General features: G+C 50.3%; 7 protein-coding genes across 7 annotated transcripts; 5 read left to right on the top strand and 2 right to left on the bottom strand.

The window, feature by feature from the left end:
* Positions 1 to 428: 428 nt before the first annotated feature.
* Positions 429 to 3,817, top strand: COCMIDRAFT_88391 (uncharacterized protein; the record flags this gene model as incomplete). The annotated part of the gene is made up of 3 exons (XM_007687253.1): positions 429 to 945; positions 1,001 to 3,519; positions 3,581 to 3,817. 3 exons carry the CDS (start codon positions 429 to 431, stop codon positions 3,815 to 3,817), a joined length of 3,273 nt encoding a protein of 1,090 aa, XP_007685443.1.
* Positions 3,818 to 6,460: 2,643 nt separating this feature from the next.
* Positions 6,461 to 7,736, top strand: COCMIDRAFT_88458 (uncharacterized protein; the record flags this gene model as incomplete). The annotated part of the gene is made up of 4 exons (XM_007687252.1): positions 6,461 to 6,775; positions 6,838 to 7,346; positions 7,417 to 7,595; positions 7,693 to 7,736. The coding sequence occupies 4 exons, from the start codon at positions 6,461 to 6,463 to the stop codon at positions 7,734 to 7,736; spliced, it is 1,047 nt and encodes a 348-aa protein (XP_007685442.1).
* A 347-nt stretch (positions 7,737 to 8,083) lies between these two features.
* COCMIDRAFT_3028 (iron reductase domain protein) lies at positions 8,084 to 8,890 on the bottom strand (the record flags this gene model as incomplete). Its single annotated transcript, XM_007687196.1, has 3 exons — positions 8,084 to 8,402; positions 8,492 to 8,798; positions 8,851 to 8,890. 3 exons carry the CDS (start codon positions 8,888 to 8,890, stop codon positions 8,084 to 8,086), a joined length of 666 nt encoding a protein of 221 aa, XP_007685386.1.
* A 1,220-nt stretch (positions 8,891 to 10,110) lies between these two features.
* On the bottom strand, positions 10,111 to 11,670 carry COCMIDRAFT_88479 (uncharacterized protein; the record flags this gene model as incomplete). The annotated part of the gene is made up of 3 exons (XM_007687251.1): positions 10,111 to 11,238; positions 11,286 to 11,500; positions 11,565 to 11,670. The coding sequence occupies 3 exons, from the start codon at positions 11,668 to 11,670 to the stop codon at positions 10,111 to 10,113; spliced, it is 1,449 nt and encodes a 482-aa protein (XP_007685441.1).
* Positions 11,671 to 12,187: 517 nt separating this feature from the next.
* On the top strand, positions 12,188 to 13,565 carry COCMIDRAFT_88497 (uncharacterized protein; the record flags this gene model as incomplete). The annotated part of the gene is made up of 4 exons (XM_007687250.1): positions 12,188 to 12,325; positions 12,379 to 12,780; positions 12,830 to 13,376; positions 13,432 to 13,565. The coding sequence occupies 4 exons, from the start codon at positions 12,188 to 12,190 to the stop codon at positions 13,563 to 13,565; spliced, it is 1,221 nt and encodes a 406-aa protein (XP_007685440.1).
* A 680-nt stretch (positions 13,566 to 14,245) lies between these two features.
* COCMIDRAFT_3025 (uncharacterized protein) lies at positions 14,246 to 14,864 on the top strand (the record flags this gene model as incomplete). Its single annotated transcript, XM_007687195.1, has 4 exons — positions 14,246 to 14,346; positions 14,430 to 14,585; positions 14,642 to 14,708; positions 14,772 to 14,864. The coding sequence occupies 4 exons, from the start codon at positions 14,246 to 14,248 to the stop codon at positions 14,862 to 14,864; spliced, it is 417 nt and encodes a 138-aa protein (XP_007685385.1).
* A 670-nt stretch (positions 14,865 to 15,534) lies between these two features.
* COCMIDRAFT_88503 (uncharacterized protein) lies at positions 15,535 to 16,902 on the top strand (the record flags this gene model as incomplete). The annotated part of the gene is made up of 1 exon (XM_007687249.1): positions 15,535 to 16,902. The coding sequence occupies one exon, from the start codon at positions 15,535 to 15,537 to the stop codon at positions 16,900 to 16,902; it is 1,368 nt and encodes a 455-aa protein (XP_007685439.1).
* Positions 16,903 to 18,196: the final 1,294 nt, after the last annotated feature.

The raw sequence follows: 18,196 nt of genomic DNA, 5'->3' as shown, positions 1-18,196 counted from the left end.
ACGCGGGCGCCAGGTACTGGGAGCGGCGTGTGCCTCGGTCGGGCGGTCCGTTACCATGCTTGGCTGAATCAGGCCCAGCCTCGTCGGCGAATCACCATGGCGCAATCGCCATATGATAGCAACCCGCCTTGTGTTGGTCACCATCGCCATCGCCGTCCTAGCTCCGTGGCCGTGGCCGTGTCCTGTCCCTCGTCGTTATCACACGAGCTTCTCCAGCTCTTTTGCCGCTCCTTTGACAGGTGCTGCATTTCCATCCTCGACAGTCAGTTGTTATCATTACTGCTGTCGCGCATCTATCACGGCGACGCGTCGGTCCGATCGCAGCTGCCTGCTATCGCTGGCTCTGCGCCGCATACACACAAACACACAAGATGCGCCAACGAAACTGGGCGACGTCGCTCGCCGCCACTGCAGCTGTCGTGCTGGGCATGGCATCCTCATCTAACGCTCATAAGACATTTGCAAATTACTCTCTCGCCGAGTCGCCCCAGTCGCTCTTCTCCATCTATGGCGATAGGCCTGATGGTTGCCCCCCATGCTTCAACTGCAACCTCGAGGATTTCAAGTGCAAGCAGTTTGCCGACTGTAGCAAGGCCAACGGGCGATGCAACTGCGGTCCTGGATTCGGTGGCGAGGACTGTTCAGAGCCCCTATGCGGTGCCCTGCCCGATGGCAAGGACCGTTCGCCCAGAGGAGGCGCAAAGGAATGCGAATGCTCAGAAGGCTGGTCTGGCATCAACTGCAATGTCTGCCAGACCAACGATGCTTGCAACGCCATGATGCCTGACGGCGAAGGCGGAGTTTGCTACAAGGATGGCCAATTGGTCAAGGAAAACTTCCAGATCTGTGACATTACCAACAGAAAGATCCTCGACACTTTGAAGGAGAAGAAACCTCAGGCCACCTTTTCTTGCAACGCCGAGGCCGAAGAGTGTAACTTCCAGTGTAAGTTTTGCCTACACCTGCGTGCACCCTCTCGCCATCTTGCTGACCTTCGCAGTCTGGGTTGACCAGAGGGAATCCTTCTACTGCGCCCTCGACACGTGCGCCTCCCACTTCACCGCCGAAGCCGATCGCAACATCACCAAGTACCGATGCGAGAACATCAAGTGCGAGTGTATCCCCGATAGGATGCTCTGCGGAGAAGATGGCTCTGTGGATATTGGCGACTTCTTGAGGGAGTCGATCAAGGGTCCCGCAGAGTTTAGGGGCATCTCAGCCGTTAACAAGAAAGAGAGTGGCAGCGTCTTTTCTGAGCCCGCCATGAATGACCTTATTTCGAGCATCTTTGGCGATGAGAGCATCTTTCTACAGTGCGACACTGGCGAGTGTCTGTACCAGACTGAAGTACCCGGTTACGAAAGGCCCATCAAGAAGATCAATACGCCTCTCATTGCGGGCGTTATTGCCGGCTGTGCTCTATTTATCGTCGCAGCTATTCTGGTTATCTGGTACCTCACCCATCGTGCTGAGGCGCAGCGATATGGCCCCATCCACTTATCAGACGATGAGGAGGACGAGGATGCGAAACTGCTAGCCGACCACAAGCCAGCCTCTTTCCTCTTCGAAAACGTGGCATACAATCTCAACGGCAGGCAAATTCTCTCCGGAATTTCTGGTGCGGTTCATCCTGGAGAACTTCTCGCCATCATGGGTGCTTCTGGTGCTGGAAAAACTACTTTCTTGGACATCCTCGCCCGTAAGAGCAAAATAGGTGTCGACAGCGGTGACTTTTACATCAACGGAGAAAAGGTTCGCGATGACGAGTTCCGAAGCGTTATCGGCTTTGTCGACCAGGAGGATACCCTGCTGCCTACTCTGACTGTCCACGAGACTATTCTTGACTCGGCTTTACTGCGCCTGCCAAAGGAAATGAGCCTTATTTCAAAACAGCAGAGGGTTGAAGACGTAGAACGCCAACTTGGTATCTATCACATTCGTCACCAGAAGATCGGCTCAGAAGAAAGTGGTCGTGGCATTTCTGGAGGAGAAAAGCGTCGTGTCGGTATTGCCTGTGAGCTTGTCACTTCGCCCAGCATTCTCTTCCTCGATGAGCCAACCAGTGGATTGGATGCTTTCAACGCTTTCAACGTCGTCGAGTGTCTTGTCAATCTGGTTAAGAACTACAACCGAACAGTTGTATTCACCATTCACCAGCCGCGCTCCAACATCGTAGCCCTTTTTGATCAGCTGATTCTGCTCGCAAAGGGCCGTACTGTCTACTCTGGACCTTTTGAGAACTGCCAATCCTACTTTGACGAGCTTGGCTACACTTGCCCACCTGGTTTCAATATCGCTGATTACATTGTCGATCTTACCATGCACGCAAGTACAGCACGTCAGCCCATTGACGAGGACAGCTCTCTCTTCAACCGTGATCTCAACCGTGATGGACTCACCACTAGTGCAAGCAGTGCAATCGCCGTCAAGTCTATTCCTAGCATCAATACCTCTGAGCTTGAGCGAGACCTTGGTGGAAGCCCCAGCAACTCTAGCATGATGCGACCCAAGGGCAAGCGCAGGACATCTATCAAGCAGCAGCAGGAACGCGAGCTATTCACACGAAAGAAGACCTCTACTACTACCACCAACGATGGTGCCATGTCACCCAAGACGGACGAAGAACCCTATGATCGTCGAGGTGCTATCAAGGCTCAATGGCTGAAACTTACTCGTCAACAGGGCGGTGTACCTCCTCAGATTCTCGAAGATCCAGATGAGCTCCCACCTCCTGCTAACGGTGCAACTGGAACCAACTTGGATCTTCTTATCAACGCCTACGCCTCCTCCGAGGTCGCCGCCAGAATTCGCGAAGACATTGTTACTTCAGTCGCAAACGCCAACCAAGCCAACGGCACAAATGGAAACCAAGAGGTCAATGGATTTGTTGCAGCAGGCAAACTCAAGGGTTTCAAGAAAGTAGGCTTTTTTGGCCAGTTCAGAATCTTGTCTCGACGCACATGGCGCAATCTCTACCGCAACCCGATGCTCATGCTTACCCACTACGCCATCGCCATTGTCTTGGCCGTGTTCCTCGGATTCCTCTTCTATGGCCTCACCGATGACATCAAGGGATTCCAGAACCGTCTCGGTCTGTTCTTGTTTGTTCTCTCTCTCTTCGGTTTCAGCAGCTTGACCATTCTCACCGTCTTTGCACCTGAGAGGCTACTCTTTACCCGTGAGCGTGCCAAGGGCTACTACTCCCCACCAGCATACTTTGCTTCCAAGGTCATCTTCGACATCATCCCACTTCGTCTATTGCCACCCATTATCCTCGGCATCATCGTTTACCCAATGACGGGCCTCATTCCCGCCTGGCCCAACTTCCTCAAGTTTACGCTTTTCCTTGTTCTCTTCAACCTCGCCGCTGCGGCCATTTTCCTCTTCATCGGTATCGTGTTCCGCAACTCTGGAGTCGCGAACTTGATCGGCGTGCTCGTCATGCTCTTCAGTCTCTTGTTCTCTGGCTTCTTCTTGAACAAGGATAGTATTCCTGGTGTAGCCAAATGGCTGCAATCTGTAAGTCTCATCCCACCCGCTAGGGTTATTCCAAGGTTACACATGTACTAACAAGTTACAGTTATCAATCTTCCATTACGCCTTTGAAGGTCTCATTGTCAACGAAGTCAAATATTTGTCTCTTATCGACCACAAGTATGGTCTCGACATTGAAGTCCCTGGTTCGGCTATCCTCAGTTCGTTTGGCTTCAACACACAAGCACTGTGGACCGACTGTATCGGATTGGGTGTGTTTGGCGGTGCATTCGTACTGCTGGCCTACATGGCCATGCATTTGTTGCTCGTGGAGAAGAGATAGTAGGGTATACAGGAAGGCAGGGGTCTTGTGAGATTCATTTTTTTCTATTTCATTTGTGTTCCATGTATTGTCATCCGAATTGTCTAGAGACATATGGATGGGAAGGGTATCTCTGCATATGCGGCGTTTTAGGCCATGAGCCTCTCTTTTTTTATCAGTATTAAAGAGTGTTTTTGTTCATATACATCTAACGCATCTTCTTCTCCTGCTGTCTCTTTTTCTCATGTTTGTGGTATCAATGCTGTGCCCTTGATCAATTCCCTCGACGTATTTTCTCAGCCTGTGAGCAGTGTAAACAAGTTAGACAATCTCACTTGTAATAACCATCCCCTCTCTTCTTCGATTGAACACTGAGAACTAACTAGTCCAAGTTACTTGTTTGCTTTAAAACACACCGCAAGGTTTTACGGTTTATCTCTTCCGCTAAATTAAAAAGGCGGTAGATAGCAAAACGTCCGTCCATGGGCATCGCGGACTAGATGACGAGAAGACGGACCTGTAGGCCCACTACTAACGTCTATTTAAAATATGAAATTACTACAGTATACTTATATCGGGCCGCTCGACACAACATCTATAGATAAAAAAAAAACCCCCCTCTCCCACGGGGTGCAGAGACAGACAGTGCCCATGGCTTACTTGCACTACTACCATAGGTGCCTAGTACATTAAGCCAAGACGAACGGGACACGGGCGCCCATTCACTCCGCCATGCAGCTCACCAAGCAAACTCCAACAAGGAGGCCTGTGAAAAAATAAAAACCGACAGCCACCCAAACGCCTTTCCATATCAGCATCACCAATGTGTTCTTACTCTCTTGTTGCGTTTGCGGGGGAGGGGATGTTGCTTGGTAGGATTAGAGTTACATTTTGTCAGGAAGATTGTAGATTACCATCAGTTAACGCGAAACTCAGCGAAGAGGCAGTGGGGATGTTTAGTGAGGTCTGGGGTAGTAGTAGTAGTAGTAGTAGTAGTAGTAGAGATAGAGAATACGGATTACATAATGGTTTGTACAAGTTGGCTGGCGGGTGTTGTTTGGGGATGAACCTGGATGGGTGAGGGGTGGAGTTGGAAAGTATAGCAGAAAAGGAGATGGACGAGGAAAGTCCACATATTACTAATAAAGTAGGCGGTGCAAGAGTGATGTCGGGTTTTTTTGTTGGTGATTTGGATTCTGATCTAGTAGGCGTCAGATGCCCTGTCGGATATTCATCGGATGCCCTGTCGGGATTGTTGCTGGCGGAAGCAGGCGGAGGGGAGTGGTTGTGACCAATCGACAACCGTCGCTGGACAGTCACACTCGGATGGTACTGTAGACGGGCCGGAATGCAACACCATTGCCCGATAGCCACAGTAGCTAGTCACTGTCGCTTATGAGTGATGCGAATCAAATCACTGTCCGTCAAAGCCAACACCACCAGGTGGTGCTTCCCTTGCTAGGTAAAGCGTCTGCTCCGTATTCGGTGAACGACAGGCAAAATGCGTACTCGCCAGACTTCGATTGATCTCAATTACTTTGACTTTCTACTTTTCTCTGGGAATTTGGTCGCTGGAACGGTGAGTGGTGCTTTCAATCAGCAGGCATACTATGGTTTTCTCGTCCAAATACTACCTGGGATCTCCACATATACAGATGCCCCACTTCCTCAAACAACGTGCCACATGACGGCATACGCCGCCCACTGGATCCACTACCCGTATACACGATGGTATTTAGAGGCTGTCGGACCCAGAAGTCTCGCGTGCCCTTTTAGGCTTCATGATGGTGTGGCAATCCTTCTTTTGAGAAGTTCAAGACAGTATAGGATCTTGACATGTACGCCGCGCCAACGCTGACCTGATTTGGTAGATGTGCAAACATCCTCCATCTTGCTGTCGATCCGGGCCCCACATGTTGAATGAGTTGGTGGGCGAGTTCCCATATTTTCCAATTGGTCTGTCATACAGAGCTTCTACTGTTCACCATCTTGCATTGATCATTATTGGAAACTTGGTTCTAGCCTCCAGTGACCGGGATATCCACGAACATCTCACAGATGACACCGAGGCTTCAGAAAGGTCCATTCGGATGGATTTTCCTTCAAAGGCCCTACCCGGTCAGGCAGAAAGGTTCTCTCGATGCAAATTCCATTGCCCCACGGTCAGGATGCCGTCGCTTAGAGTCGTGGGACCATAAAGTGGGCGAGTGCTCTGCCTACGATATTACAAAGGCAATATCACCTGCAGCAGTGTTTGATCTGCATATGAAAGTACAGGGAATTTGTTGGTCAAGTGGATAGCGTGATCTACCAGGCATCACCAAACCCGTAACCGGATTTCTTAGTCTGGCTTCAAAGTCTGGTTGACCATCAGCCCATCATCAGATATGATGGAATAGATTGGAAAAGAAACACCCTGTTACCCAATGACCACTCTCATTTATATTAACATATATATGTCTCAGAAATGAGCAATGGCAGTCATCTTGAGGTCCGGCAAGTAACCTTTTGGTCGTTGTCCCATCGAGCCGTTGCATCTGTGCCACACACGTATAAGAGAAACCTTTATAACATCTGCTACACATTCGGCTCTTCGTGTACCTTCATTCAAACCTATTTTTAATTCTCATTGTTCCAATCTCTGGCCCTCGAGACCGAACCAAGATGCATTGGAGTAACACCATCCTTACTGTGGCGGCTCTCGCCCACACAGCTGTCGGGCAGAACATGTTGCGGTTTGCATGCTCGCAGCTCGTCGTCGAGCGTACGGACCCTCTTGTAAATCCCGGCATGAAGTACACTCCACATCTGCACCAGATTGTAGGAGGCGACGCCTTCAACATCACCATGGATCCCTCAATAGACCTCGCAAAAGCGTCCACATGCACATCCTGCAGCTTCGTACAAGACAAGTCCAACTACTGGACAGCCGTTATGTTCTTCAAAGCAAAAAATGGAACTTATATCCGTGTGCCCCAGGTCAGTGAATACATCAAACGCAGCAGATACGTAGCCACCATGACTGACTTATCACACACCAGATCGGCAACGGCGGGCCCCAAGGCAAGCTCATCAACGACGGTGGTCTCGATGTTTACTACATCCCAAGCGGCAAGACAACCGCCTTTAAGAAAGGCTTCCGCATGCTCGTCGGCTCCGCTACCAACAAAGACCCCAGCAAAGTCAAACTATCAAACATCTGCCACCGCTGCTGGACCTCCCCCTCCGAAGACACCTTCGTCGGCGGCGCTCCCTGCACCGGCTCCGACACCATCGACATCCCCAAAGACCCAAAGTGCAAACTCATCCGCCAAACCATCATCTTCCCCGCCTGCTGGGATGGCAAGAACCTCGATTCACCAGACCACCAAAGCCACGTTGCGTACGGCCAGGGCAGCGGCGCAAACGGCGGTGGTGCATGTCCGTCCAGCCATCCCGTTAAACTACCACAGATCATGTACGAGCTCATGTGGGACGTGAGTAAGTTTGCAGACAAGAGTTTGTGGCCGACAGATGGGTCGGATCCGTTTGTTTATTCCATGGGGATTGGGTAATACTGCCTCTATTTTTTTTCGTTCTCTTCCTGGTGGAAGTTGTGAGCTAACCGAGGATATTGATAGTGGATCCGCTGCCCATGGCGACTACGTGTTTGGCTGGGAAGCCGACTCGCTGCAAAAGGCCATGGATAATGGATGCAATTTGAATAATGCTTGTCCCAAGGCGGGGCTTACGACGCAGCAACCTGCGCAGTATAATGCTTGTAAGAAGAAGCAGCAGGCGCCTGAGCAGGTGGATGGATGTAAGTTTAGTGTTCTGTTCATGCCCGAGCTGCTCACTTTGTTTCTTTCAGTACTACTGCTATTGGGTAATGTTGCACCAACTGACTGTCGAATTAGGGCTCAAGTCTTTGCCGCTTGGAGACATGCCTATGGGAACCTAGACACACATCTATCGAGTTGCTGGAATACTGCCGCTGTCGTGGTACTCCATCGATCCAACTCTGGAATTGTCGGGAAACGCTGTATTGGGAGTTTTAGCACCACATTCACTTTGTACTTTTTTTTCTCGCTAGAAAGCCTGTCGTAAATTATATAAACCGCTATTGTATACCCACTCCCACATGTGCCACATATCAATCCATGAAAAAACGGAAACAATCTACAACCTATCAAACTACCCAACCAAGAATAAAAGGAAGGAACAATCACAAATTGAAGCTAGAATCCACTATCAAGAACAAGAAACATTCTCTCCTTCATCCCGCACAGTCACTCCCACTCAACTCTTCTACGCCCCATTCTTCTCCAACAACGCCGCCCACCCCTCATTCCTCCCAGCACTAAAATCATGCGTGATGTAATTATATACATCATGCACGGGAATACTTGCACTCGTCGACCCCGGATTACTCACTCTACCCTGCGAACACGCAAACGCCAACCGCCGACTCGCACTCGGTTCTACATACACAGGCCCCGAAGAACCATTGTAGGCGGTACAACCCGTGCACTTGACGGTGAGTTGCCAATGCGTGTTGTTTGCTTTGTTACCCGTGGAGAGCGGAGTGTAGGTTGCCGAGGAGTATTGTTGGGGGGTTGCGTGGCCGCTTGTTGTATCTGTTAGCATTTTCTCCGTTCTTTTTGTCTTTGGATTTTTTGCGGGAGAGGGGGAGGGAAGGGGAGGAAGAGGACGTACGTAGCCCAGCGGGAAGACACAGTCGCTTTTTGCCCGTTGGGATATGAGACAGTGAGTGGATTACGGACCATGCTGCCACCCCACGCGAGTCCGACCCAGCCCAAGGAGCTGGGAGCGATGACCTGGAGGACGATGTCGTAAGGTTGGTTTGCGGAAACATTTGCGGGCTGTGCTATCCGGTAGATGATGTTGCTGGTGAGGGTGGCTGCGGCTTTGGTTTCGGAGAAGGTGAAGCCGGTTTCAGGGTCTTTGTAGCTCGTCGAGCGTGGTAATAGGGTATGTTCTGTTGATGCTGGCCATGCTTGAGCTGGTGGGTAGTGTTAGTATAGGGAATGGGTTACTGGTGTTGTATGGCTTACCAAGGTTGATTATGGCTGCGAGGCCACCTGTGAAGCGCATGATTATCGTTTTGCCTTTCAGTCAATCAACTGGGTGCTGGAGACTCAAATGCTGGTACTGGTGGTACTAAAGTGTGAATATTGTTGTGTCACAAGAAATATCTTAAGCAAAGGGATACACTGATAAGAGGCTCTGAAGTATGCCAAAGTGGTACACTGCCATCTTATCAACTTAGATCAACTCTGTAGAGTATAACCCAATGATATTTGTGCACATGGAAATGATGAACCAGGATAACAGCAACTTTATCCAGGCCTAACACGTGTGACAAAGTAACCATGGCCAGGAAGCAAGGTTGTGAGGCGGGTAAAGCAGGTGGCCATGTCGATAGGAAGTGTATCAATTGCCTATCGAATCAGTTGGTAGAGGCCTTGATTGTTTGACATTGCTTATACGATGTGTTCTCTATTCTAGAAGTCTGATCTGCGATGTGGCAACTATTGACTGGGCTATGGGTGGTTGGCCCTTTTATCCGCATAGTGTGTAGAACATAGAATGTAAGATCCATACACTCGGGAAAGTGAATGAACCCGAGAGTCAACATACACCGGACAAAGCTGGTGCAATGATGAAATCGTTGCATTCTTCAGCCCAACAGGACCTGAAGGTTTGCAATAAATTTGCAAGAGACCGGACCATGAAAGTCAAAGCACACAAAGATATCCTAGCTCACCGAGAAGGCTTTCATTTTGCGACGTTTGATTCACCCAAGTGCGTGTAGCTTTGACGTAACATCACAACTTAATACTATAAATTTTGTCTCGCTTGGGAAAACCTCCTCTCCCCACATTTTGCGTGTGGGGCTGTCCATGAAAAGCTCACATGGGCTAATGTACTGTGATACAGGAGCGTTTCGGGTTATAAAATAAATTGAAAATTGTGGGACACCACCATATCCGCCGCCTAAAGCGCACCATGGGGCGATGTTCCATGTCCAAATTCGGAGGCTATACGTCAATCTGTATGCTACATACCATTTCCTGTCCGGGGGTTTAACGAACCGGCTAAGTATCGGAAAAAATAAAACAACTCATAACCACGACTCCTATCACCTAGGAAGACATATCCGTGTGAAGATCCGTGCAGCCAATAAGACCGTTGACAGTTCTTCCAGGTTTTGAATGAGTAGCAAGCTGTGTTGGTTGTAGCAGCTAAAGGTCATGAGAAATGCCGTCTCGTTCTACATGCATGAAATATTCGAACATTCCAATGAGGTCTGCTTAGTTCCGAGTAAAGCTCTGCAGCTTCTGTGCGAGCACGCATATCGACCGCAAGATACCCATCTTGACTTGGTGTGCGCCCCCAGATCTCGCAAACCAGAATGCAGACCCGAGAAAAGATACAATCCCAACACCAACGACTCCGTTGAGTATGTCCGCTTGATGTTGAGCTGCCTTTTGGACCTCAGAGTATCGCATGTTGCTGAATGTTACTCTCGAGTATTGGGTAGCCCATCCAGCGCTGGGAACGTAGATGTACAGTTTCTCTTCGACCCATTTCCTCAAAAGATACAATGGCTTCTTGACATCACTTGCCATCTCACGGTAATTGCCCAGAGCAAGATCATTTATAGCTTGTGCGTCTGGGGTGCGTTGTTTTGTGTATTCACTCAATGCCATGGATCGATCATTGGGGTACTTGTCGATAAACTCGAATAAGACGCGGACATCTTCCAGTCCGGCATTCATTCCCTGGCCGTAGAAGGGCACCATGGCGTGGGCAGCATCTCCTAGAATGACACCAGAGTCTCCATAATGATACGGTGTGCACTTGATGGAGATCAAAGGCAGATGTGCGTTCGCCTTGTATTGTTGACGTAGATCGTCTTCGGTAATAAGATCTGGCACCACGCCTGGGAACTTTTCATTGAAATATTCGACGACCTTTCCAGAGACATCAAGCTCTTCAAAACCCTCTCTTGTCAAGAAGAGCGTAGAGGTAAATGTCTTATCAAGGTTCGGCAGGGCAATGAACATGGATTCATCTTGAGGCCAGATGTGTAGGTAGCCTGGAGGTATTCGAAAGTCGCCATTTGGTCCGGCGGGGACGTGAAACTGGCACCAGAGCTTGTCAATGTATTCCTGATGGAAATGCATGGGGACAAACTTCATGAGATGGTATCGCACGGCTGAATGAGCACCGTCTGCACCAATCATGAGGTCAAAGCTCAACTCGAACTCATCACCCTGCTCTTCGGGAGATTTGGGGCGATATTCAAACCATGCAATCTTCTTCTTGAAGTCTGCGCCTACCAGCTTATGATTGAACATTAACTTCACATTGGGCATAGCCTCCAGATGATCGAGAAGGGTTTTGTTCAGACCAGTTCTGTCCATGGCCAACAAACTCTGGTATCATCAGTACGACCCTGAAGACATGATGCAGCCACACTCACTCGTCCTCTTGCATCGTAGGCTTGCGCTTGACGAACGTATTCTCCGTTTTTTCGCACATGGATCATACGGCCACCCATGGGGTACGTCTCGGCTAGTACTGCATCGGCAAGGTCCGATAGGCCCGTCTTACGCAGGGAATGGATACCGCGCTCGGAAAGAGCAAGATTGATAGACTTTGAGAGAGTGAGTGGAGTAGTCTTGGCCTCGCGAAGATCTGGTTAGTGTCAGCATGGATGTGTGTTATGACCGAGATTGTTTGCGGGTATGATAAGGCTCACCTGCTCTCAGCTCATACACTTCAACCTCGAATCCACGCACGGCAGCGTACAGGGCCGCCAAGGAACCCACCGGCCCAGCTCCGACAACAACCAGCTTCTGCGTCATGGTAATGGAAGGTGGTAGGAGAGAGTGGAGAAAACTTGAACCAAATATGCGCAAGTCCCGTGATCCGAGGCTAGAGGATGGGATGGAACGACCAAAGAGCAGAAATTTAGGAGCATGGTGGGTATCTAGGGAGGCCGGGGGTAAACGTGATGAAAACTGTCATCCCACGGACAAAAGCTTAAAGAGTCAGACAAGATGTCAAGGTATCACTGATGATGCCCGTCAAGTCCTAAACGGGCAAGCGCAACTGAAGCGCGTAAAAGCCTTAGTCATCAGCGATCGGCACCTCGGCGAATCTGGACCCTTGCAAACGAATATGGATCTGAGGATGCGGCGGCGGAGTTGGCAGCGAACAGAACATTCACCACGCAATTTTTGCGCCAACCCACCTTTGCCGCAGAAGGTGCCATAGCGCGCTAAGGATAGAGTCGGCTTAAAAGTCTAGTCGTAGGCGACGTCTCCAGTCCACCCTCTGCCATAGCTCTCTCACACGACCAGTCTCTGCACACAGCACGCAATGGCTGCAGAGGACGCCCCGCGCAAATGCTCAGGCCAGGACTGTGAAAACGACGCCAGCGCTCTGCAATGTCCAAACTGCCAGAAACTCGGAAAGGAGAGCTACTTCTGTTCCCAAGAATGTTTCAAGCGCAACTGGGTACATAGTGAGATAGTCCATGTGAGACAGAACAGTATCTAACCGCCGCACAGGGTGAGCATAAGAAAGTGCACAAGTCACAAAGTAGTATTCTCTCCAATATCTTCACGCCCAAAGTAGTTTCTCACCCGGATCCAGCCACGGGCCACTACAACCCATTTCCTACCTACCCATACACCGGGGCTCTCAGGCCCGTATACCCGCTTTCACCGCGCCGAGAAGTGCCAAAGCACATTCGATTGCCAGACTACGCGAAAGACGGAATCCCGCGGTCCGAACAAGTATTCGTCAACAGGAATAAGATTACTATTCTGAACAAGGAGGAGCAGGATGCCATGCGCAAAGTGTGCCGATATGGGCGCGAGATATTAGATATTGCGGGCAGAGCTGCGAAGCCCGGCGTCACCACGGACTACATTGATGAAATTGTCCACAAGGCCACCATTGAGCGCGATGTAAGAGAGATCAATGCAGGCCATGGACATGCAAAGCTGACAGGCGCAGTCTTACCCATCACCCCTTAACTACTGCAATTTCCCAAAGTCCGTTTGCACGTCGCTTAACGAGGTCATCTGCCATGGCATTCCCGATCAGAGAGTACTGAAAGATGGAGACATCCTCAACATCGATATCTCAGTCTACCACGGCGGTTTCCACGCGGACCTGAACGAGACCTACTACATTGGAGACAAAGCGCTGGCAAATCCAGATGCTGTGCGGGTCACCGAAGCTGCGCGAGAATGCTTGGACAAGGCCATTGAAATCGCAAAGCCAGGCACTCTTTTCCGAGAATATGGTAACGTCATCGAGAAGCATGCCAAAAGCAAAAACTGCAGCGTGATCAGGACGTATTGCGGACACGGTGTTAACCAGCTTTTCCACTGCGCACCCAACGTTCCTCACTACGCGAAGAACAAAGCAGTTGGGCAAGCGAAGCCGGGCATGTGTTTCACAATTGAACCTATGATCAGTATTGGAACACACCGAGATAAGACATGGCCGGACGATTGGACGAGTGTAACCCAAGATGGTTCACTGACGGCGCAGTTTGGTAAGTTCTCGCTGGGACGTATCTTTTCTTCTTTCCAGAAACTAATGTAGTATAGAACACACTCTACTCATAACAGAAGACGGCGTAGAGGTACTGACGGCGAGGTTACCGGACTCACCCGGTGGCCCTGTGCCAATGCCGACTGCCACGACCAACGAATCAAACGGGGAGGCAAAGGCTGACTCTTGAATGGAATAGGACAGTCGCAAGGGAGTCTGAGTAGAAACCTGCCAAGCAATAGGATAGTTGAGTTGCGACGAGGCTAAGAGTGCAGGCTCTACGCCCATTCATATCCCGCAAGCCGTGATACTAGTCTTGTATACAACAGGCTGGCCTGCGATGGTCAGCGCTAACACTTGCCATGTCAACATAGTGATAGCGTCTCTTGTGCCGAAACGATTGCGGCGGCGCAACGCTCAAATGGGCCATTATCCGTCACATGAGGCTCCAACCGGACGAGGGTGGCCCGCCTGCGCTCCCACAAGCGAAGCGAAGGACGCTAATGGCCATGGTTGCTGTGTCCAGGGAAGCATCGCCTCAACGTCATCCAAGCATCTGTGTCTGTTGTTACTCTACTCTGAAATCTGAGGCGCTTGTTACTCGCCATTTCTCTGTGCACTGCCATCGCGTTTCCCTCGCAGTTGCCCGTCCCGTCTCCGACGTCATCGCAACGTCCATCCAGGCCCCGCACACAAGCTAAGCTTCCCGCGTCTAGCCCCGGCAGCCCGCAAACACACGACCGCATCCGAGCCTTGGGCATCTCTCGCACACTTGTTCAATCGCGCCCCCAGCCACCGACCAGCGACGTTGCTCGTCTCCTTCGTAAACCTCGATACTATCGTCGTCCTACCCCGCACACTACCGCCACAATGACTGGTGAAGCATGGCTGTATTTGTTGGCGGTGTTGATAAACGCCGTCAACCTATTTCTCCAAGTCTTCTTTACCATCATGTACAGCGATCTGGAATGGTGAGCAGCTCCCGAGAAAGCGTCTTCGCATGCAGACGATACCGCACAACCCTGTTGTTGGGCAATGGCTAATTTTGCACCAGCGACTACATCAACCCCATCGACCTCTGTAACCGTCTCAACACCTACATCATTCCCGAAGCCGCCGTTCACGCTTTCCTGACTTTCCTCTTCCTTATCAATGGATACTGGATGGCTCTGGTGCTGAACCTGCCTCTCTTGGCATGGAACGCGAAGAAGTGCGTGCCGCCCACGCCAACCCGTGTGATAAGAGTGACGTTGCTGATTATCCCAGGATCTTTGAGAACCAACACCTACTGGATGCAACGGAGATCTTCAGGAAGCTTAATGTGCACAAGAAGGTAAGAGGATCACAGAATCTGGACGTGTTGTGGCGCAAATGGCTAATATATATATGCACTTAGGAATCCTTCATCAAGCTGGGCTTCCATTTGCTCATGTTCTTCTTCTACCTCTACAGCATGATCGTTGCTCTTATCCGCGACGAGTCTCATTAGTCGTGGACTGCGCCACTGTACCAGCTCATGTACCAGCTCATGCCCGACATTGAAGGGTTACTACCGAAGGTACAGCTACTTGTAAGCATAGACATGCTCATAAGGGCTTTTGTAATTCTCTGTATCATTGATCAAGCCATGTATGCAATGGGCATGCAGGCACCAATGATAATGCTATGAGTACGCAAGGATATACAAGAATAGGACTTTGACAGATCGATATCCCTACATCGAAACGAATAGCGTTTGATTAGCATAATATAAAATACATCAATCATTGAAAAGCACTTCTGCATCAAAACAAATTTCTCTTCGATTTTCTAAGACTGCTGTAAAAGAATTTCGTGGTTTTAGTGCTGAAGAGACTTTCGTGAGACTTTCTTGAAGCTTCCTCCTTATTTGACTGTTGCGAAACCAATTTCCGAGCCAACTCTTGGATTTGACCATTTCGCCCTTTGTACCCGTCAATATAAAATAATTACTGGAATGCATTGTAGTTTTCACGTGCAAGGGGAAAGGCTTGGCGTGCTTAGTAACCCGTATTCCATGGCGAGCCAGCTTTCCCCAGATTTCTAGATTTCCTTCATTTAAGACTGCACCTCACCCGCTGTCCGTCTGCCCCGCCTACACAGCCTGCGCGACCACGAAATCATCGGCGAATAATACAACCATGGCTGGGGGAGGCTCCGGTAGAGTCCCAACCGGTTTCGCGGCGGAAACATACATTAGCGATCATACATTCCGACAAGGTCAACGCTCGATCGAAAGCGGAGAGGGATCCAAGAAAAGAAAGCGCGAAGCCAAGGGCGACTCAAGCATCGTGAGTGGAGCTGGCGCATACAAAGGACCCTGGGCAAAATACGAAGAACAGAGGCCAGATGCCGCCTCGGACGATGAGTTTGGGTCAGATGTGGAAGTGGAAATAGTGTACGAGGAAGACGAGATTGTCGACAACTCTGCGGCCGCGCCCAAGAAGCTCGCTGGCACAGACTACCGAGATACTGAGGCTGAGGGCGAGACGAGTGAGTTTGTTGGCAGCCAGCAATACGACTACCAAGGACGGACCTACATGCACGTACCTACGGACCTCGATATCAAGCTCACTGGCGACTATGAGCCAAAGAACTTCATACCAAAGAAGCTTATCCACACCTACAAATACCACACAAAGTCGATTACCCAAGTCCGCTTCATACCTGACAGCGGTCACCTCCTCCTCTCTGCTTCGGCCGACTCGAAGATCGCGCTATGGGACGTGTATCACCAACGCGAGCTGCTGCGAACATATTCCGGGCATACGAAGTCGGTTGTCGACGTTGATTTCAATCCTAGCGGCACGCAATTCGTGTCCGCTAGCTATGACCGCTACATGAAGATATGGGACACAGAGACTGGCAAGTGTCTGAACAAATTTACAACTGGAAAGACACCGCACGTCGTGCGCATCAATCCAAGCATGCCACATGAGTTCTTGGCTGGTATGAGCGATAAGAAGATCATGCAGTACGACACAAGAAGTGGAGAGATGGTGCAAGAATACGACCACCATCTGGGGCCTGTCAATACAATCACCTTCTGCGATGAGAACCGCCGTTTCATCACGACATCCGACGACAAGTCCCTCCGCGCATGGGAATACGGTATCCCTGTCCCTATCAAGTTCATTGCTGAACCGTACATGTTCTCCATGGTCCGCTCCTCACCCCACCCGTCTGGCAAATACGTTGCCTTCCAGTCGTCAGATAATCAGATTACGGTGTACAGTTCGACAGACCGCTTCAGACAGAATCGGAAGAAGAGCTACAGAGGGCACAACGTGGCTGGATATGCACCCGACGTGGCAATCAGTCCCGACGGCCAATTCATCAGCTCTGGTGACAGCGGGGGTTTCATTTGTTTCTGGGATTGGAAGACGTGTAAAATGTACCACAAGATTCCAGCCAGCGATGCGCCAGTGCTCGCAGTACAGTGGCATCCAAGGGAGACATCGAAGGTCGTGGCTGGAGACCTCAATGGTGCGCTGAAATTGTATGATTAAGACTGTATGCACACAAGACGTACGACAGCAAAAAGAGGAGGGCGATAAAGTAGCGATACCCAATGTGTTCAATGTCAATTCCGATTTCAGAGGGCGAATTCCTACGCTTCGGTGCACACTTCCTAACTGCGCTAAATGAAAGATATGGTTTGGTCCTGCGTGGAAAGACGTCGTGCGTCATGTCTCCAGTAGTTTTCCGGCCGGCTATGCGCAGGCGAACATATGCGCACTTGCGCGACCACAGCCGCAATCCCCGTGCCATCGCAGTTTGAGTCAATAGATGACTCGTATCCACGTGAATGGCGTGTGAGCCTTGCCCGCATGGACGGTTGGGTGCATGCAGCAACCCCCGCTAAGGTCGACTGCGCCTTCGGTTCGCCCTTGACGACGCCCTTTTCCCTCTCTGCCTCGTTCTTCCCATCCACTCAATCTCCCTGTTTCAAACATCATCGGAAACCGCCGAAACTCTTTTTTTTCATTTTCTTCTTCTCCTGATACACTACGGTGATCGTTTTAAGAGCGATGCCTACAGGCATCCGTGTTCTAAGCCCCCACGCCATACCTTCTTTGGCACACCGGTGACCGCAAATGCTCGCCAGCGGAACTTCTCCCTCTTACCATATTCCCAATTCGAATGGCTGAAGCCTGAGGACTAAAGGCGACGTCACTGGACTACGCATTTCCACCCTTTTCCGTGATGCTTTGTCATAGGCCTCCTTGCCTATCGTGCCTTGCAGCCATACATGCAAGTCATTGCCTGGACCATGGCCAACCGTGACGCGTTTCTAGTCGACGACGGAACATGGCTTCCTTCTGGTGAACTTGCGCAAGCATGCATGTACACACGATGACTCTTTTTCTCTCTCATACCGGTTTGGGCATACCGTAAACTTTGAGCCTAGCCTAGTCGCTAATTCCCTTTCTTCTCTTGCCATTTTCTGACGCGGTCGGGACTAGGGAAGAACGACATAGCCACGCCAGGTGTGAATCATCGGTCCTCCCTAGGGCGCACTATCCACTCACACGTGAGCCGAAGCAAGCCAGGTATTCAGGCAACTATGATGGCAGTAGGGAGAGAAGCAAAAACAAAATTGCCGAGTTGACTAGTAGGAGGATTTACGTGAGTGGATGAAGTCCTAAATGGCGGCCTCACGTAGGTTGTCTGCCTGGAATAAATAGTCTATCGAGGGTGTACATTTTTTTTCTTTTACCATACTCTCCTCAAAGCAATCAACTCAATCAAAGATATATACATCACGTCCCGAAACAAGTCAGATAACAAAGACACTCACAC

This window comes from Bipolaris oryzae (genome assembly GCF_000523455.1).
Source record: "Bipolaris oryzae ATCC 44560 unplaced genomic scaffold scaffold_27, whole genome shotgun sequence".
Classification (NCBI taxonomy): Eukaryota; Fungi; Ascomycota; class Dothideomycetes; order Pleosporales; family Pleosporaceae; genus Bipolaris; species Bipolaris oryzae.
Note: the sequence above shows the minus strand (reverse complement) of the source record. Positions and strands in the feature narration are given on the sequence as shown.